At 37.0% G+C, this 22,335-nt stretch overlaps 2 protein-coding genes across 3 annotated transcripts in view; one reads left to right on the top strand and one right to left on the bottom strand.

Annotated features, from left to right (window-relative positions):
• The window catches only part of GPC6 (glypican 6), a 1,192,747-nt gene that overhangs the window by 504,294 nt on the left and 666,118 nt on the right, over window positions 1-22,335 (top strand). The window lies entirely within an intron of this gene.
• On the bottom strand, window positions 6,240-8,109 carry LOC119506696 (protein TFG-like). Its single transcript, XM_037799719.1, has one exon. The coding sequence runs from the start codon at window positions 7,887-7,889 to the stop codon at window positions 6,684-6,686; it is 1,206 nt and encodes a 401-aa protein (XP_037655647.1). The 5' UTR covers window positions 7,890-8,109; the 3' UTR covers window positions 6,240-6,683.

The following is a 22,335-nucleotide window of genomic DNA, read 5'->3' as shown; positions in this document are numbered from 1 at the left end:
ATTCGCTTTTCCCTGTGCTGTAAAGGCTCTTCACTCCCATGTACACTTGGCTGGTGTGTTTTTGTTTTTTGTTTTGTTTTTAATCATTTGGGTTTTAGACCCCAGCTCATCTCTGCAGAGAGGCTTCCCTGACTACCCTGTTAAAGATAATTCCCCTTCCACCTGCACTCTTAATCCCTTTTACTGCTTTAGTCTTTTTCCGAGTCCTTATGCCTATTATAAATTATTCACTTCTTGATATCCGTTACACCATTGGACCATATTGAAGGCATGGGTTTTATTTTTCTGGTTCACCAGTACCCAGAGAAGTGCTTGATTCATCATTAATGCACAACTCGCTGAATGAATGAATGAATGAAGAAATGAGCAAATGAGGGCAGTTTGTTTAGTAATAGTGCAGAGTCAAAGTGCTTATTAATAGAAGAAAAAGGATAATCCTGTAAAAGCAGGATTGAACCATCATACTTACTGCGTTAAACATTAGTAGAAGATAGATGTGTCTAACCGTCCTGTCTCCTTTTACTCTGTCCTGCTTAGCACACACTCAGAGGACAATTCTGGTGCTCAATTCAAGAAAAATATTGTGAATCCAGAACTGTCCAGGAGAGAATCATCAGACTTGAGAGGTAACATGAGGCCAGATCCTCAGAGAAGTAGTTGACCCAACCTATGCTTGCTTGGACTAAAGAAGATTCATAAAATTGTAGACTATTTTGATGCATGCTTTATAAAATACCAGGAGCCCAAATATTTAAACATCCAATAAACTTAAGAAAAGGTATTCAACTTTGTTACTTATCAGAGAAAATCAGTTAAATCCATAGGGAAGTACTCATCCAGATGATACCAAGAGTTGACAAGGGTGAGAAGAATCTAGAATTCTTAATTTAGACCAAAGTGTAAATTAGCACAACCACTTTGGAAAAATATTGCACAGGATCTACTAAAGCTGAACATAGGCATCCCTTAAACCTCAACAATTCCAATTCTAGCTATATACCCAAGAGAATTGTGTGTGCATGTGTCTCAAAAGATGTACACAATGAAAATTCATAGCAGCACTATTCAAAATAGCTCAAACCAGAACAATCTGAAGTAAATAATGTTGTATTCATTCAATGGGATACTGCTCAGCTATGAGAATGAACAATTACTGTGTGCAACAACATGGATGTATCTCGTAAACATAATATTGAGCATAAGAAACCATACACTGAAGAGATTCTGTATGAGTTCATTCGTATAAAGTTACAGTTATGACATGTAATCTTTTCTGTACCTAAGATACCCATTAACAAAAACTTTACTGAAACAATCACAAGTTGCTTAATGGTTTTCCTCACCAACCAGTTTTCAAATCTCTTTAAGTCAGAGCTCCCATCATTGTCATTGGTTTACCCTCTCCAGACTCCTGCATGGACTTCTATACCAGGTGCTCAGGAGGTGCAGGTGACAGAACTCTTAGAATGAACAAGACAGGAGGATGTATTCAGGAATGTTCCAGATACCTTATAAATAGACATGGATGGAACACAAATCTGATAAATAATAAATTGCACTCAAACTCTCACTTGCTTTTCAGCTTTCAACATAAAATTTCACAAGTGTGCAAATGGCCTTGGTGCTGTTTCACTGTGTATTAGTTCCCGAATGGACTTATGCTAATCTTTCTGTGCTTCCATAGCAGAGGTCTTAGGTGGCGCTGTCCTCACCCAGAGCCTACCCCCTGCTCTGTGCCATTTATTGTAACTAACTGGCCTAGCCTGCATGAGATCCCATTTAACAAAACATTTGATGGCTCCTCTGGTTGAGATGTGCTTCGGAAAGCTCCCCAAGTGTCTAAGGTTCTCATTAGTTTTTAGAACACACTGAGTTAATTATATTGTGCACTAGGTTTTCAGGTTGAGCAGTCAACCAGAGAAAGGAGTAAACACAGAGATGCAGGAAAAAGGAGTAAAACCATTTCTTATTTTGGCAGCCTTCAAACTTTACACTCATAACTCCGAGGACATTAACTACAGCCTTTCTCCGAGCAAAAGGGTTGATGACCTGGGAGTGACTTACTAGATCCAGGTGGCCCTTACAAGAAATAAAACAGGACCTCACCCCTTACTGGACTGTGTAATTTGTGGTAAAACTTGAGGGGCCCATTACGATATGTTGACAACATTCCTTCTTGAAAGGTCGGGTCAAAATGAAAGTTAACAAAGCATACCCAGCTTAGCCTCTGATGTTACTTTTTAATCCACACTGGTGTTTTTGTATGGTTGAGTATGGGATACAATGAAGAAAAAAGTTTGCTGAAGATAATAGTGGGGCTCATTCCCTGTACAATGGTACTGGGGAGAAAATGAGAAGGACCGTTTTCTCTCATCATTAATGGTGCTAGGACCAGTGAAAGAGTAAGCTAGCTTTTCTGGTGTTTCCGGAGTGTTCCAACCCAGATTAGCCCCAAGACCAAAGAACAGGCCTGGCATGGAGTTACCCATGCTTTAATTAGGGACTTACAAAACAGGAGAAAGAGAGAGAGAGAGAGAGAAGTGCCAAGGTGGGGAGGCTTATAAAGGTTTGTGACAACGGAGCTTCTTGCAAGATTTGGTTACAACAGGATCTTGTGAGATTTGGATACAAGGTCTCCCAAGATTTGGTTACTAACAGTTATTAGAGGAGGGAGTTTTAATGCTTTCCCCCAGGGGATGGGGGTGTTGATGGTGCTGTTGCCTGGTTCTGTAGGTGACTGCAGATATCTCACTAATAGCAGGGGCAGGCCCTGGGCTCTGGGTCCTCACACAGAGTTGAATACTGTGCCCAACAGGAGTATGGCCACCACACTACATCAGGAGACTCGTAAGAGGTTCCCAGGTATTGTCAGATTGTGGCTCACCATAGCAGTGATAAATATGGGAAGAATCTGGAGGAAGCCTGCTAAGCCCCTTAGTTCTGATTGTCACAAAGCCCTCTTTTACTGCTGGCAGTTAGCTCAGTGGTCCTATTACATTCATGAACTGAACATCACATTTGGTGTCTGTTTATAGGATTTTGTAGATTATGCATCTTTTCTAAGAAAAGGATGTCAGCTTTATTACCTATTCCAAGAACAACAATTATTGAAGTGTTAAATTTTCCAGACATGTGTATGTGGTATAAATTTTAAGTATGATGAAGAAGAGAGCATAGATCTAGACATGGATATGGATATAAATTATAGATATGGCTATAACTGTGAATATCAATGTGGATATGGATATGGGCAAGGACTGTATATGGATATATGCGCGCGCACACACACACACACACACACACACACACACCCATAACTATAGGGCCTAGACATGGACATGGAGTGAAGAAAGAGCCATGAGCCATGTTAGGGCATTGTGATGTTTTTAAAGCGCATATCTATCTCCTTTGTAGTCTTGAAGATCAATTCTAAAAATCTAAGTCTTTTAGGAAAAAGATTCTACATATATGTAATTATGAAGATGACTTGGAGTGTGAGATCCTTAAAAGCAAAGATACTGTACTCCTCATCTCAGTATCCCACCACTTCTCACATAAAAGATGTGAAATACATATTTGGTGAATGAATAATTGAAAGAAAGAATGAACGGCTTATACCTTTATCCATTTTAAACAAAGCTTAAAAAAAAATTGAACTCTAAACTTGTCCGCAATGTAGACAGACATGGCATGTCCAGCTTTCTACTTGGAAAAAAAACAAAACCACAAAACCTACAAATTGCCTCTCCTTGTTCTGTAGTTTCCCAAAGTCATGCCCATGGGTCCTCAGAAATTTATGCTGGTAGGAGGCCAGCTCACTTGCCCAGCCTGGGAGTGATTTCAGTAGTGCTCTAGTAGCTAAGACATTTTACAGCAGGGATGTTTGCAGCAGACATCTCTGCGAACAACTGCACCTTATTAAGACAAAAACAACAACAAAAAGCAAATATTGGAGATGAATATAAGACAGATGACTTTGTTTATCTCAAGTGAAAAAGACAAGCAATGAGACCCCTGGGAGCCCTGAAATGAGAAACTTCTAAAGCTAATTGAGATATGATTAAAAAGATTGCTCTGCATTATTGCCAGCAGTCATTGAGTTTTGTCATTAGGTTCCCCAGTGTTGGAGCAATCAAACCAGTTATTATGGCTTTAGCAAGCAGCAGAGTATCTTTTAGTATATATATATTTTCTGTAAAATGGTAACTTCTTAAGGGCATAAGTGGAGTTTCTGAAACAAATTCAATAAATATATTTTAAGAAATTGCTCTCTGTGGTATCATTTATCCGAGACTCAGAGGGATCACTTGAATTCTGTCTTTATCTATGTGAGTGCTGTCCTATATAAGTATAATGCAAGCCACATAGATAATTTCAAATTTTCTGGTAGCCGCATTACAAAAAGTGAAAAGAAACAGAAGCACTTTTGATATTTTTTATTTCACCCAGTAAATTCAAAATATTATCATTTCAACATTCACTCAATATAAAAAGTAAATGAGATATTTTATGTTCTTTTTTCCATAATAAGTTTTGAAATCCAATGTGTATGTTACACTTGGAGCACTTCTCAATTTTGTAACAAATTGTGCTCAATGGCTACTGGCTACCATATTGGATAGGGCAGGCTACAGCTTTGCTTCTACTTGGCTATTGTAGGAAGCAAACTAGATAGACTATATGCCTTCAGTTATGCCACTTGAAAATTTCAGGGCTTTACCTATTTAGTGATAGTATATTTGCTAATGGAGGAATGTTCCCTTTCTGCACTAATCTTTCTGTGAATCAAAACTCACAACATATGAAATAATGGTCTAATTATAAAGATGATTCCAGGAAACCCTTACTAAGTATTCTTATTTAATTTAATTATATTTGGACAATTATCAAAATTTTTATTCAGGCCAAATTTCAGGGTACAAATTATCCAGCTATTATATATGGTTCATGGCAAGATGTTATGGATTGACAAATCAAAACTGAAGATAAATAGAACTACTATTCACAAGGTCATCTTTAGAATAGTGTAACTATGCATTGGGAAGGCCTCTGATATTGATACATTCACATGAAACTATCCATTAAAGACATCAGAAATTTCCCATTTATAAGATTTTTTCATCATCTCTCGGTAAGTGTGCTCACATCAGTTTTCTAAAGAGTATCAAATTAGGCTGTGATAGTTGCAGCATATGGGGAAAATACAGAAATCCATTCTCACAGAAGTAGATGATTAAACTTACATAAGGGTTAGAAGGCCTTTTTTTCACTTACTTTTTTTCTTCCAAGTTCTATATACTACAGTTGTTTTCATAGTATATTCAAAAGGCCTTGAGCTATTTATAAGATCAAGCAATCAGATTTGCAGGGAGAGGGGTGAGCAAAAAGGGAGGCTAAGGGAAAGGGAGTTTCTGCTTGATGATTGGAATTAGAGCTTCATGTGGAATAGCTAGTGGATTTGAGAAATCTGAGCCACAAATATGTGAGCTAAATAGGAAAGAGCTTTGGTAGCCTGTCTTCCTAATTTTCCCCTCTCTTTCTTTTTCCACTCTACCTCCTCTACTGTCCCTCTTACATTCTCTTCCTGGAAGTGAGAACTAAAAACATGCATCAGTCAAAAACAGTTGTAAGACAATAGATGCTTAAATCAAGTATGAAACAATGCAGTCCATATACTGTGTCTGGGCATAAAAGATTGAAGGGTTACTCAATAAGACTAATAGCCCTTCACTCGTGGGATTTATATAGAAAAATATTCTTGGTGGTGGGGCATGGGGTGGGGTGGGGTTATAGTTGTTCCCATAGAGTTGGTTTGAATTTGTAGAAAGATTGGAGAGAATCCCATAGTACCATTAAATTTAGTGATTCTACTTATCTGAGTATATCTGCCAAAATCATATGCAGAGCAATAAAAAGAGAGGGAATAATGGCACTGCAAGCCCATGATGATGGGCTCAACTGGAAATTCTGTCTTGTGGCATTGAGGATAAATGAGATGGGGAAACACTTGATGATCTATAGGTATGTTCATTTTCCCAAGGGCGTGGTGAAATGAGGGACGTTTTCCTTGGCTTTCCTTCTCAGTTGATTTTGACAGTCAATACAAACTTTATGTCCCTTCCTTCGTGGTCTGCAATATTAAGACACTAATAGCTACATAATTGAATGGCCACTAGCCAACATTAAAATTGAGTCAGTATAAATATTTGTTGTTTTTTTTTTTTTTTTTTTTTTTCCAATCATCTTTATTAGCCTATCAATGTTACATTTTGTACATATTATCTAGTTGTCTTCTTAAGGGATCTACTTTAGTACATCATGTTAATAGTAAAAAGCCAAGTAAGCTGGCTAAACCTCAACCTAACATTTTAATATCCCCTGGACAAGGCAAGCTAGAAAGTCAATCACTTTACACACGTTTAAGAGTAGTGTTCCAAAATAAAGTTAACTAGGAAGCTGCTACATTTTAAAGCAGGGGAGGAAAAAAATTTCACCTTGGTCTTTTTTCATGTTCCAGCAAATTATACTTTCATTTAACAGAAACAATGATATTGATATAAAAAAAACGCTCTGCTTTTTTTAAATTTCTGAACTTCAATACAAATTAAAATAAACTAGTAGTATTGGAGTCTTTGGGGAGGCAAATAGCTAGCAGCTACATTCATCAGTGTAGCTGAGCCTCCTTATCGATAGCCAGGTCCAGGATGGGTATAGCCCTGACCAAAGGGAAGACGGTTACGAGCATAAGGGTTAGGCCCACTTGGAGGAGGGGTCACGGTACTTCCAGGAGGTGGAGTAAAACCTGGTCTTGGTTGATAGGCCCCTGGTTGGCTTGGAGTCATGCCAGGTTGTGAAGTAGGGGCCACAGTATAATTAGCAGGCTGAGAAGTTTGAGTGGTATAAGTTGGTGGAGGATAACTGCTCGCCTGGTACTGCTGTGGCGGTTGAGCAGGCAGTTGTTGAGGTTGACCAGAAAAGGCAGGAGCCGGTGCCTGGGAAGTTGGTTGCTGGCCATATCCCTGGAACTGCTGAGGTTGTTGGGGTCCAGTCTGCTGACTATAGCCTGCTGAATACTGAATACCATACTGTTGTGGTGGCTGAGGGGGAGCTTGTGGCTGCTGAGCACCATAGCCGGCCTGTTGCTGGTACTGTTGGTATATCTGACCTTCAATCTGACCTGCTTGTGTCTGAGCTCCTGTATACGGTGGCTGCTGTGGCTGAACTCCTGGTGGGTGAGCTGCTGAGGAAGAGGAAGCAATGCTGTCAGGCGTTCCTGAACGGTCTTCTGCAGGAGCACTGGGTGGCCCCGAAACCTGGTCATCTGTTAAGCCAAATGCAGACATGACATTTTTATTGATTTCATCTTGGTTTTTCAAGGGATCAAAGGCCGACATACTTGCAGCCATAACCTGAGTAGACTGCTTTCCAGAAGAATCAGAAGCAGCAGGTTTTTCTTCTCTACCATCAACAGTATCATTTTCAGGAATACTGGTGCAAGGTCCTGGTTCTCCAGGTGGTTCCAAGCTATCCAATAAGCGATTAATTTTATTTCGAAGTTCTATTAGTGCTCGACGGAGATATTTCACCTGGCTTGATTCGAGGGGCCTTGGTTGGCCATTAACAAATAACGTCAGTTTCAGTATCCTACTACACTGAATTGCAAAGGAAAGGTCAGAACTATCAAAAATTGTGATAAGATCTCCATCTTCATCTTTATACTTTATTGTAACTTCATCATTACTCAGAAGTTTTCCTCTGAAAACTCGTTGCATCATTAGCACTAATTCATCATAAGTAATATCTTCATTATGAATGGGAATTCGCCGAATATCCTCCCCAAGTTGAGCTTTGATGATTAGCTTCCCACTTAGGTCCAACTGTCCACTCATGGTGGACTCCAGGATGCTCAGTGTATACAGCTCTAGATAAAGACGGCTTGCCGAGGCCGCCGCTATCGCCTCCCCGCGGGTCTCCGCTGGCCGGACCGGTGCGAGGATACCGCTGCCGCCGGTCTTCGGGGCGTCAGGGGAAGGCTCCGGTCACGACCCGCTAGGTTGCCCTCAGCCGCCGCCGCACCCCGCTCGCTGGCTCGCGCAGACCAATCGCAGACCAATCCAAATATTTGTTGTTAAAGTCACAATTCTTATTATTTGGCTTCTACAGAAATGCAGGATTATAATTCTGCAATTTTAGTCCCCAGGAAAAGACAAGCTGAAAAATGAAACTTTCATTATTTTTTTTAATACAAAACAAGTGTCCTGTAGACTTGAAATCCCACAACTAAGTGTCCTGTAGACTTGGAATCCCACAACTAAGCCATTAAACATGAATGAACCATAAAAAGCTTTTCAAAACTCAAATTTGGAGTCATTAAAATCGCTTTGAATTTGTACTACTCTTGTTGATAATTAAAACATGTTTGCAGGATCCCACAACTGGGAACAATTACAGAGTTATTGTTTCACAGTGAAGCTAGCACATCATTTCAACAACCCTAGATGCTTAAATCAAGTATGAAACAATGCAGTCCATATACTGTGTCCAGGCATAAAAGATTGAAGGGTTACTCAATAAGACTAATAGCCCTTCACTCATGGGATTTATATAGAAAAATCTTCTTGGCAGTGGGAGTGGGGTGGGGTGGGATGGGGTTATAGTTGTTCCCATCGAGTTGGTTTGAATTTGTAGAAAGATTGGAGAGAATCCCATAGTACCATTAAATTTAGTGATTCTACTTATCTGAGTATATCTGCCATGTGGGATCTGACTCCCAGGGGTGTAAATCTCCCTGGCAACAAAGGATATGACTCCTGAGGATGAATCTAGACCCAATATCATGGGATTGAGAACATCTTCTTGACCAAAAGGGGGATGTGAAATGAAACAAAGTAAAGTTTCAGTGGCTGAGAGATTACAGATGGAGTCGAGAGGTCACTCTGGTGGACATTCTTATGCACTGTGTAGATAACACTTTTAAGGTTTTAATGTATTGGAATAGCTAGAAATAAATACCTGAAATATCAAACTGCAACCCAGTAGCCTTAACTGTTAAACATGATTATATAACAGTGTAGCTTAAAGGGGTGACAGTGTGATTGTGAAAGCCTTGAGGATCACACTCCCTTTATCCAGAAAAAAATGGGGACAAAAACTAAATGAAAAATAGGGTGGGGGAGGTGGTATGGGTGTTCTTTTTTACTTTTATTTTTTATTCTTATTTTTACTTTTTCTGGTATAAGGAAAATGTTCAAAAAATAGATTGGGGTAATGAATGCACAACTATATGATGGTACTGTGAACAGTTGATTGTACACCATGAATTATTATATGATATCTGAATATATCTCAATAAAACTGAATAAGAAAAAAAAGTAAGGGACTGATAATAGAGGTAAAATTGTGAAATATTCCATGCTTGCATGGTTTATGCAACCTGGAAAGGACAGTGGACTCAAAAGTCCAAACACTTATGTGGGGTGAAGTCCAAGAATGCACAGAGAATGATGAGGGAAGGATGGCAGTCCAACATGGTCAACTTTTATCAGGTTGATCATGAAATTGATTCACTTGATCTAAAAGGCTAGATGTGTTTCCAGTTTGTCCTTCTCCACCGAAATTGAATGCTTGATCAATGTTAGAGACTAAAGCAATCATCACTACTGCTATCAGGGATGCCCTGACATGTTCCAGGGGGGCACCGTTGTATTTCAACCTCTATAAGTGGCTGGAGTTGTGCAGTATACAATCTGTAGTGCTTGTCTGGTGAACCTGACCCAGTTCCAAGCTAGGGATTTACATTTGTTCATTAACTAATTCGTTCATAGGCACCTCTCAAAAGTAGATAATCTTTTACCTGTGTTGAAATGACTTGCCCACGGGTATTTCTTCTGCCTACAGAGGTTACAACCCGAAACTTTTCTGCAACTCCAGCATCACCTTAAAATGGATATTAAAAGAAAAATGTCCAAATCCTGAACAGGGTTTAAATGGAAAGAGGGTGCCGAGCCCTTGGTATTCTCAGCTCCAAGACTGTATTTGGATTTAGAAGAGTTTATTATCTATCTATGCAAAAAGGACACATAGCTTATTACTGAGGACTCTCAGGGGCCCAGGCAGTCACAAATAAATGAACATAACCAGACTCTTTGGAGGCTGAAAGATCCCTTGAAACTAGAGATAAATGTGAGGAATTTCAAAATAGCTGTAAATCAAAACTTTAAATCTGTGGGAAACTTTTATAGTAATTTGTAATCTCCTAAATATGTGAAACAGCAACGTTGACATCCTTGAACTGTGAGTAATAGGATTGCTATTATGTCTCGCTGCCATATACATACATCTATTTTTAATAAGCTACAATATAATTTTCAGTTCAAGATAATGCATGCCACTGCTCTGTAATGATAGTGATGAATAGAATATTGATTAGAAAACAGCCTGAATAACAGGTAATTGATAGGGGTGAGGGAGATGTGGCATTTTTCCATCTTGATTTTTACATAATAACCACAGATTTCCCAGCTGCAATAATATATATCAGGTACAATCAAGAGAGTGCAATATATGAATCAATTTTTAAATTAAAATTCTGGATGCTTAAAGTAAATATAGTCTTATGCTATAATTTGGCACTACAAATGAATTTGATGCATTTACCAGTTGAAAGAAAGTCTGATTTGCATAAGGAGATAAGATATACTGATTAGTGTTTACAGCAAAAAGTTTAAATGTATCTTTCTTTCAGTTAGTTTCTTGGATGGAAGGTGAATCCATTTGTGAAATCATGACAGTCACAAAATTGTAACCTTAAGATTCTTCTTTATTCTGATGCATAGTAAAAAGACTCAATAGTTTGGGAAATGTCCACTTCTGTAAGCTAAACTTAGAAGCACAAAATCTAATATGAAAGTTTATATATGGATGCTTCTCCATTTTCCGAGATGTGATTGCTGGTATTCTTTATAAGCCTGCCTTCTGCTCTTTCTGGAAACCATACTTGTGGGTTTGGTTTTGTTTTTAGTTTTTTTGCTTTTTGTTTTTTGTTTTCTGTTTTTCCCTTCTGCCCTTTATTTTGAGCCAATGCTTCAGAGCGTCCTGCCTAAGTTGCTATTTCCATCACAACATGAGTGGCTCACATAAGTTGAACAAACAACTGCTTGTAGGTACTTGATTCTGCGTAAAGAAGGAATTCTTTAAAGCCAGAAAACCAAAATGGTCTTTTAATGGCCTTTTTAATAACTCTAGAAAACCTTTAAAATATGAAGCCATATAAAGCATTTATGTAAAGCTTTGATGAAAATTTTTGAGATTTTTCCTACATCTATGTTGTCTTCTACTATTCTAAAGTACATAAGCGTAGCTCCCAATTTCAAAAATATTTAGATTAAATAACAACAGTAGCACCGTACTCCTTTATTGCAAATACTTGGAAGATTTGATAAAAGTAGTGAAAAGAAGACAAACCAAAGATAAACAATCACTTACTTATTTCTTGAAAATACAATGTAATTAAATATAGTTTATATCTCTTACCTACTTGCACTAAGACGACAGATTCAGAGATGTTCTTATTAATAATAGAAGATGAATAGGTAATATTTCAGGGGGGAGTATTTCTTTTTAAAAACATGGTGAAGACATCATTCTCCCCCCCTCCCCAAGAAAAAAAGTGAATGAACATATTATTTTTTAAAAAGTATTTCAATTTTGGGAGTAAGATTGATAGGAAAATATACTGCCTAGAGATCATGAGGATGTCTTCTGAAAGCATTTGATGATGCTGAGTAGTCCAGGAACTTTTTCTGAGATCAGTTTCTCCTTCATTCTCATGCAGAAGTACATTAAAAAAAAATAAAAAAATAAAAAAAGGTATATACACACGATGGAATACTACATGGCAGTAAAAAGGAATGATGTCATGAAACATATGACAACATGGATGAACCTCAAAGACATAATGCTGAGCGCAATAAGCCAGGCACAAAAAAAGAAATATTATATGCTACCACTAATGTGAACATTGAAATATGTAAAATAAATGATTTATAATGTAGAATGTAGGGGAACTAGCGATAGAGAGCAATTAATGAAGGGGGAGCGATAACCCAATAAGAACAGATAAGCTATCATGGGTAAATTTAACGTTCTGGGAATGCCCAGAAATGACTATGGTTTGTTAATTTCTGACGGGTATGGTAGGAACAAGTTCCCAGAAATACTGCTATATTAGGTTATTTTCTTGGGGTAGAGTAGGAAAATGTTGGAAGTAAAGTAGTTATTTAAAAAAAAAAATGAGTTAATAACAAAATTAAAAAGCAAAACAAATCTGAAAAAAAAAAACCAGAATTATATAACCTTAGAACTGAAGCAAAACTACAGATACATGCAAACTCATATCCACTCCAGTCTCCCATATTTTCAGACTAAAGATGTCTGCAATCTGCACCAGACTATTGTCTCCTCCTCTACCCTGAATGCTGACAAAGTGCATGATACTTCATGAGATATTAGTGCATTTCCTTGTCCTGTCCTTTGCAAATATGAAGACAATTAAATTAAAGAACATACTGATGATTCATGTAATATGGTCCAAAGCCTGCCACATAATTGTCTTTCATAAAGACCATGACTGATGGAATGTCTGAATGAATATATGCATTATTATTATTGTTATTATTTAACATTTTAAGCTACCACTACTGACTTGTATATCCTTGGTTCATGACTTGCAGTTGACAGATATTTTTCTCAGAATGGTACAACTTGGTTTTGGATCCGTGGACTAATTCAAGTTTTCTACAAGCTTGTTAACTGGAAAGGAATTATTTGGGTCATTTCCTCAGTTTTTCCCCATACTTTAGTTTCCCATAGCCTCTAAGTCTTTTGAGGCTATGGCTTCTCATATCGCTTTTGAAACAGAATTCAAATTCAAATTGTGAACACTCCACATTTGTCCTTAGAAATGACTTTAAAGCAAAGCCAAAGAGTTTGTCAACGTTTTTTTTTTTTATCCTGCGTGCATAGTTATCATCCTATCTTCAACACTTCCCATCACATACCTTGATTCTCAGTGACAGAAGGATGAGGTGGTAATAGGAGAGAGAGAAGGTGAGGTTATTCTTCCCTCCTAGAAGGTCATCTCAGAATTGTAGGGTAAATGCTAGACCGTTTGAAAGAAAGAAAATAGAATTTGAACTCTAGAAGTTCTGATACTCTTTAAAAAAGGACCATATTCTTTTCCTCCCCATTCCCCACCTTGATAGTCACTGTTTCAGCAATTTTCCAGTCCACCCAAAACCTGCTTTGTTTTTGTGTATTCTTCAAAAGAACTCACAATTATAATTAAAACTCTCTAAGTATACTTTGTATGAAAAACGAAAACTGAAGTAAAAAATAATACAGAAGGAACAATGGTTTTTAATAGAGATACAATGGCATTCTGGCCAATTTCCCAACATTAAGGTCAGAGTGGAGATGAGACAAGATAAAGGATTTCTAGAAAATCCCATGTAAATAAATATGCAGTAATAATATGGTCCACGCCCCTTTCCCATTAGTGAAATGTGCATAACTGCATGGGAAAAATTGTCAGGGCCTTCAGCTGTGCACATTTTATCCCACCTACCAATAGGTAGAAGGAAAAACTAGTTAAGGGATGAGGTTTCTCCTTCCATAAGAGTGGCAAGTGTGGCTTTTCGCATGTGCCCTTGATAACTAAATGTGAAACATGTAAAAGAAAATAGGTGTTCTTGCATCTATGAAAGCTCATAAGAACCCTGATCATTGTACTTTTGATGTACTTATCCTTCAAATATATATTTTGTGCCAGATACTCTTCCATATTCTAGAGCACAGTATGAATTGAAGTACTGAAAAAATCCCTGTCCTCATGGAGTTGATAATCTAATGGGGTGGTAGGAGTGAGACAGGGGAGCCAGGGGGATGAATCAGACAGTAAGCCAAATAAGATTGCAATTTGTCAGGTGGTGAGATGTTCTATGGAGAAAAATAAAATGAGGAAGGGGATAAGTGTTGGGAGAGGAGGTTTGCAATTTATGGAACAGGGGAGGCCTCACTGGGGGTGAATTAAAGACTAAAATAAGGGGAGATGAATTATGTTATCACCCTCTATTTGGGACTTTCACAGTCCCCTTTAAATTACAAATGACCTAGGCCATTGAACAATTGTGAAAAACAGCCAATAAAACAGCTGTAAAGCACTTTTTAAATTGTAAACTGCTAGAGAAATGCTATAGCAATTGAACGTCACTCTGTGCTGCTATGGTCTAGTTTTAAATATCTCTGTAATTGATTGTTGATGTACATTTTGAGAAAAATGTCATAAGCAAGCCTTGTGCAGGAAAATGATGCTAGGTTAGAGCACATGAAAGAGTAACCACCTAAACTAAACATGTAGCTGAAACTAAATTGTTTACGTTATGGACATTTCAAATGTCAGAGTCTAATTCAGTAGACAAGTGTTTTCTTAAAGTGTTCTGCAGCAAATTAAGGATAAGGGCTGAAAAACATCAAGGTCAACAAGCAGCATTCTGTAATGAGGCCTGAGGTAAGGCAGCTTTTTGCTAGGAGGAATTCATAACATGATCAGAATGATAAGTGGGGGTGGAGTTGATAATGGTTTAATATTACAATTGCTTTGTTGCACTTCACAAGACCACATTTGCTAAACAATGCAAATCCTTTATGAGATAAAATCTCCTGATTGTATTTCAGCGCTTTTAGTAGAAAGCAAGTGAGAGTTCAAGTTGCAAGATAGATTGGATGAATTTAGTATCCTTCTAAAGAACCAAGATCTAAAATGACTGAAAAATTAATTCAGCTACAAAAAGAGTTGAAAAAGAACTCAAAAATTTACAGTCCTAATTATAATCTGGAACATTGTGGCTAATTTTTAGGCAAAGCTTCGAAAGATGCTTTATTTTGTGGAGAAAACTATATCTTTTAAAAGGCTAAGTTATGCTGTTAAAATGAATGGTGCTGGGAAATTAGGAACTATTTTTTTAATTATTTTTTTTAAGTTTAGAATTAGAAAATGAAGTTTTCAAGTTTATAATTGTTTAGAAAACATTCAATATATCTAATACATAATAAATATTAATTTTTCTATTTTGTTCATATTTACGTAAGATACAGATTCTCATCCAGAATCTTCTTAATCCTCTCCCCCATGAAATATGGAGACACAGAGCATGTTATTTCATCCTTGTTAGAATATTGATCACTACCTCCCCCTGTGTCTAATGCCATATCTTTTCTTTATGCTTACTTCTCTTGTAAACCCCCAGTATTCTAAGAACTTCCTTATAATATAGATAGCATAGTCCCAGAGAGTTTAGTTTGTATTGTATTAATCTACAAATACCTATATTTGCTGCCTACAATTTCTATGTGTTTATCTCCTCTTGCAGAAATAATGTTATTGATGGGTAAAGAAAGGAAATATAACCCAGGATGTTTTGTGCCTTTTTAGAATTAGTTTTAATTTTGTCCATAACCCAAATTAGTACTTTATCCTAACACTCTTAACTCTCCTTGATTTACCTGTACTGTTAGTATGGCCCACTTACTGAACTTTCCACTGGTCTTTAATTGTACATTTCTCCACTCCTCAAAATTCTCTGGCTAATTCTGTTTCATTTTAATTTCTTTACTGTTATGATTCATCACAATGTTATTGTTCCTACTACTTTAAAGCAACTCTAATTTCTACAGTGTCATTTTATTGCCAATAAGAACAAAGTCAGAAAATGAAACAGAACAAAAAAAATATGATGGAATTACTGAAAAGAACATAACAAATGTGAAATAGCATTGAGAGATGCCTGATTTAGCCAAATACTGTGTACGGGTTAGAATACCCTCCGTAGGTCCCAGGCTGGATTCTACTGGCTGATTGTTTTATAAGAAAGTATGATAGATATAAATACTTTGTGAGGTCTGTCTTTTTATTTAGAGAGATTTCTCTTCAAACTGAAAATTAAGAGTGAACATTTCAAGTAGGAAAAATATTGATGGAAAGATAGTATGATTCCTCCTAAATTGTTCAGATGAGCTCAATTTAAATATAAAAAGCATTGAGTTTAAATCATGACACACTGCGCTAACTTCTTTTATATCTATAAATATATTTTTATTGTGGATATGTTTATATATATACACTCACCTATAAAACATACATTTGCCAAACAATGCAAATCCTTTATGAGATAAAATCTCATGATCATATTTCAGCACTTTTAGTAGAAAAGCATTAATTACTTTACAATGTTGTGTAACCACCACCACCACCTATTACTAAAGCATTTTCCTCACCAAAACCAGAATTATTTCTTTTTTGATGGTCACAATAGATGAGCAGAAACCTTCAGTACTCTGGGGTTGTTAGATAAAAGTGAGAGGAATGACCACAGACATAGGGAACTGGTGGTTTGATGGGTTGAGCCCTCTACCGTAGGTTTTACCCTTGGGAAGACGGTTGCTGCAAAGGAGAGGCTAGGCCTCCCTATAATTGTGCCTAAGAGCCTCCTCCTGAATGCCTCTTTGTTGCTCAGATGTGGCCCTCTCTCTCTACCTAAGCCAACTTGAAAGGTGAAATCACTGCCCTCCCCCCTACGTGGGATCAGACACCCAGGGGAGTGAATCTCCCTGGCAACGTGGAATACGACTCCCAGGGAGGAATGTAGACCTGGCATCGTGGGACTGAGAACATCTTCTTGACCAAAAGGGGGATGTGAAAGGAAATGAAATAAGCTTCAGTAGCAGAGAGATTCCAAAAGGAGCCGAGAGGTCACTCTGGTGGGCACTCTTACGCACACTTTAGACAACCCTTTTTAGGTTCTAAAGAATTGGGGTAGCTGGTGGTGGATACCTGAAACTATCAAACTACAACCGAGAACCCATGAATCTCGAAGACAATTGTATAAAAATGTAGCTTACGAGGGGTGACAATGGGATTGGGAAAACCATAAGGACCACACTCCCCTTTGTCTAGTTTATGAATGGATGAGTAGAAAAATAGGGGAAGGAAACAAACAAACAAACAGACAAAGGTACCTAGTGTTCTTTTTCACTTCAATTGCTCTTTTTCACTTTAATTATTATTTTTATTATTTTTGTGTGTGTGCTAATGAAGGTGTCAGGGATTGATTTAGGTGATGAATGTACAACTATGTAATGGTACTGTGAACAATTGAATGTACGATTTGTTTTGTATGACTGCGTGGTATGTGAATATATCTCAATAAAATGAAGATTAAAAAAAAAAAAGTGAGAGGAAGCTGGGAATATGATCCAGATTTCTTAATTCATAATCCATGCTCTTTTTTTTGTTCTGTGCTTCAGGGAAAGGTTACAGGCATTGTGTAGTCTGAATTTAAGAAGCATTTTCTACATGTCTCATCATAGCCTTGTGAACAAGATGGATAAATGTAGGCCAAGTGACAGGACAGACAAGTGGATTTGTAGCAGCCTGGACAGTTGCACTCTGGTGGTTGATTAATGTATTGATATCTTCGTGGAGGTTAATGTCTAATGTCATTCCTCTGGGCACCGTACTCAGTCAGGTCTATCTAGTTCATCTCTTTTATCAAAGACCTGCACAGTGTCAGAAAGCATGCACGTGAAATTTGCTGATGATGCCAGGTGTGAAAAAAAATTAATATGCTGGTGACATAATCAATATTGCAGTGCTTTCAGCAGGTTGGAGGTATTTGAGTGCAAACAAATGAGATGAACATTATCAGGAAGTTTGGTGCCCAACATTGGGGTCTAAAGCACCTGTGCACACAGCAGCATGAGGGATGAGAGACTTAGAACAGCACTTACTGAGGAAATCTAAGTGGATAAGATTCAATGGACAGAAACAAATTATGGAACACCTACAGGGAACTACAGAGAAGGCCAGAGGGCCTGAGTGTACAGGAATGAAGTAGAGACAAGGACATGAAACCAAGTGGAGCCAGTTCCAAGCAGTGTTTAAGGGAAATGGTAGATTACAGATTGTAACGAGTCTCCCTTAGGCAACAAGGCTCAGAGTTGTGCTCTTCTTTGAGGTTAAGACCGTATGTGGAGGAGAAGATATGCTGGCAAACATAGGAGTTAGATTTTGGACTTTAAGTTCCTGATCCTTGAGGTATCCCAGCGTAGAACAGACAGAGGTATATATGACAGATGATATGGTATAGGGAAAACATCAGAGCTATAGTCTCCCAAAGATCTGGGCTCAAATTCTGTCTCTAACACTCAAAATAAGTGTTTGAATTTAATTGTCCTGATCCTCAGTTTTCTTAACTGTGAAATGTAGCCAGTAGTGATTATCTTGTTAGTGAAGCAACATCATTACTGAAATGGAAATGTTTACATGTATTTGCTTAAAGTGTACATCATTAGCCTAATTTTACTCATAATTCCTAATTTTTTTTTTTTACGGTGGTTCTTACTCTCTATTTCTCTTTTCCAGTTTTCCTTGTTCGTAAGTTTTTGCTTTTTTAAAAAAAAATTACATTTGCCTGAGATATGTCTGTTTTATTAGATTCTTCAATAAGCCAACTCTTTGTTTACCCTATTTGATTTTTAATGGTTTCTAATATATCTATTGCTGCTTTCATCTTTATTATTTCCTTCCTTTTGTTTTCCTTTCTAACCAAGATCTTAATTAAGATCTATGCCTAATTCTCTTATTTTGTCCTTTTTAAAATAACAAAACCACTTAAAGTTATGAATGTCTCTCTTTGTACTACTTTGACCAATGTTTAACATTCAGTTCTCCCATTAGTATTATTTTCTAAGGTAAGTTAAATTTTATCTTGACCAAATTGTTATTTAGGAGTATTGATCTTCAGTATTTTAAGTTTTTTTTGGTTACAATTACTGACCTTCATTTTAATTTCCCTGTCTTTCCACTAGTTTCTAATTCTCTACTTATTGAGTTTTGTTTTTCTGCCTAGTATACAAAAATATCTTGGGGCACAGGTTAGCTTCCTGCTTGGGGGAGCTTAATCCCTTTTATACTTCATATCCATCCACTCTGTGTTTGTCAGTGTTCGCTTACATGTTTTTTGCTGGGTGTATCTTATTTTCCCCTTCTGTGGCATTTAGCTTCCCCCGTTTTATAAGTCTCTTCCCTCCCTGACTTGCATGGCCAGTCCTTTCCCTGATCTCCTACTTCTCTGAAAATTATTTCTCTTCATTCTCTTCCCCATCTGAACCCTTGCATACACTGCCACCATCCCTACCCAAGAGTCCTACCTTTGGCCAGCTTTTCTAGTCCATCCCCATGCTTACACCCTGTTGATTTTATTCCACTTCTCTGTATCAATTTCTGACCCATTTTCCCAGAAAGCTTAGTTGCTTTCCTACCTGGATTTCCCCAGGAGTCTCCAATTCATGATGTTCAAGTCTAAACTCCCTGTCTTCCCCAAACCTGCATTCCCTGGTCTCTTCTTTCTCTTAGTTGATTCCTCCAGTTTTATAAGCAAGAAAATTAGGGTGTTGTTGCCTCATCTGACATCAAGTGCTGTCATTTCTGTAACATAAATAAAACTCTCAAATCTGTTTCCTCCTCTCCACTCCCATTGCTTGAAACTTAGTTCATTTCCATAGCTTTCCATCCCCCCTCCCAATTCATGGTCAGTCCATTCCTGACACTGACAGGAGAGTCCTCAATCTCTATAGGCAAGTTCAACTCATTATTTCCTGGATAAAACAATCCTAGACTCCTAGTTCTCCATAGACTAGAGCTCAGTTTACTCAGGATTGCTTATTTGATTTGTCTGTTCATAATTTGTCCTTGTTTGTCGGTCTTCCAGCCTCAACTCCCACCATTCTTCTTGGTCTTCAGTGCATCAAAATCATTCAAGTTCTTGAGATTTCTGGCTGTTCTCCCGAGTTCTTCCTTACCCTTGTGACTTTATACCTTTTCTTTCCTCTGCCTGCAGTGTGTCCTCCTCCTTCCCCCTACTTGACCTTGAGAATTTTTATCATCCTCTAAAGTACTCCTCAAACATCACCTCATCTACATGATTCTCTAATGCTTCCTCCTCTCAGCACCTCACAATATAAATCACTGACTTCTCAATGCCAGGCCTTCATCTTGTGTAGGCTCCTTTATACTTCTGTTATTGACACTTAGCAGATTATAATGCGGTTATCTGTTTTGAAGTCTTTCTTCCCTCCTAGACTGTGAGGTTGTTATGGGCGGGAATATGTTCTAGTCATACCTGTATTCAGAGAGCTTATTCCTATGCCTAGATAAAGTAGGTCTTGATAATATAAAATTAAAAATGTTTTAATTATGATATTGGTGCCGGAAAATATAGTGGTATAATTTCCTTATGACTGATTGTCTTTTATAATGGTATGATATCTTCTTTAATCTGATTTAGAATTTATTACCTTAAATTCTACTTTGGTTAGTATTAACAACCATACTATTCTTCTATTCAGATTAGACTGATGGATCTTTACTGAATGCCTTATATTTAGCCTTTTAATGACATATTGCTTTGTAAGCAGCCAATTGTTGAATTTTTAAAACGCAATTTGGGAATCTCTGCCTTTTAAATGAGGTGAGGGAGACAGTCTCAAGCTTGATGTAGTAATTCCTGTTTTGGGTCTCTTCCTACTTATCTTGCTTTATATTTGCAATATTTTTCGTAATTTAAGATTTATCATTTCTTATCTTTTTTTGGTAAAGACTTTGTGTTATTTTCTCTTATCTTTAAATAATATGAAAAATTTTCACCCTATCTTTAATCAATGGTGACTATTTGAGAAGAGTCTATAATTTCCCAAATTTTGTATATTCTTATCTTTGTAAAAAAGACAAGGATTTTTCTCCTTTTTACCTTCATGTGCCACTTTTGCCCCATATCTTCTCTCATTCATAATTAATTTGATCTTAAAAATTTCTTAAATTAGTTAATATTATTGACAGTAATCAGCAGAGTTCTTTCCTTACAGCTTTCATAAGTAGTATTTAATCCAATAATTAATACACTAGTTGGAATAGATTCTCCAGCAGATGTTGGCATAAATATCTTTATTTTGTGAATTTTTTAAGTCTTTCAAAGAATGTCCCATTTTCATGCATGAATGAAAACTTGAGAATTTTAATCAATTTTATAAATAGATTTGAGTATGTATTTTTCCATTATATTTGTGCTTTCACTTTTTCAGAGAGGAACACCAAGAAATTTGATTTATATTCCATAATAGACGATCTACATTTTCTTCTTAGAAGCATGTAGAATACTATTCATTTATATTTTTTCTTTAAAATGAGACTGTAACTTGGATTCAGTTTCTGGTAGTTATATATCATATGGGAATCAAGGATGATATTTCCAGACCTATTCCATTTTCAGTTCTGAAATATTTAATCCACCATTCTATTTTTTTCTTTCAGAATTATTATTATTTCACGATAAATCTCATTCTCTATTCTGTAGCTATTTCAAATTCTCATATGCTCGTTTTATTATTTAGTTTTTTAGTCCTGGATAAATATATATTTTATTAGAGAGCTTATAGGTTTATAGAAAAATCATGAAGAAAATACAGAGTTCCCATAAATTCCTGTATTTTTAACATTTTCTGTATTATTAACACTTGGCATTAGTGTGATATCTCTGTTATGAATGATGAAACACTATTGTTATAACTCTACTATTTATTGTAGTCCATTGTTTACATTAGGGTTCACTGTGTTGTACAGTCCTATGCTGTTTGTTTATTTTTTAATAAGTGTTCTTGTAACACATACGCACATATATATAACTACATCCAAATATATAATTCAGTAGTGTTAATTACATTCTCAATGTTGTGCTACCATCACCACCATCCATTACCAAAATATTTCCATCACCTCAAACAGAAACTCTGTACCAATTAAGTGTTAAATCCCCATTCACTATCCCCAACGTGGCCCCTGATAACCTGTGTATACGTTTCTGACTCTGTGACTCTGCTTATTCTGATTGCTACTGTCAGTGAGATCATACAATATTTGTCCTTTTGTGTCTGCTTATTTCACTCAACATGATGTCTTCAAGGTACAACCATGTTGTTGCATGTATCAGAATTTCATCCCTTTTTATGGCTGAATAATATTCCATTGTAGGTATTTAGAACACTTTGTCCTTCATCAGTTGATGGGCACTTGGGTTGCTCCCATCTTTTGGCAATTGTGAATAATGCTGCTGTTAACATAGGTGTGCAAATATCTGCTTGAGCCCCTGCTTTCGATTCCTTTGGGTATATACCTAGAAGTGGCATTGCTGGGTCATATAGTAATTCTTAACTTAACTTTCTGAG

Source organism: Choloepus didactylus, chromosome 12 (assembly GCF_015220235.1).
Source record: "Choloepus didactylus isolate mChoDid1 chromosome 12, mChoDid1.pri, whole genome shotgun sequence".
Classification (NCBI taxonomy): domain Eukaryota; kingdom Metazoa; phylum Chordata; class Mammalia; order Pilosa; family Megalonychidae; genus Choloepus; species Choloepus didactylus.
This window is presented reverse-complemented; position numbering and strand designations above follow the sequence as displayed.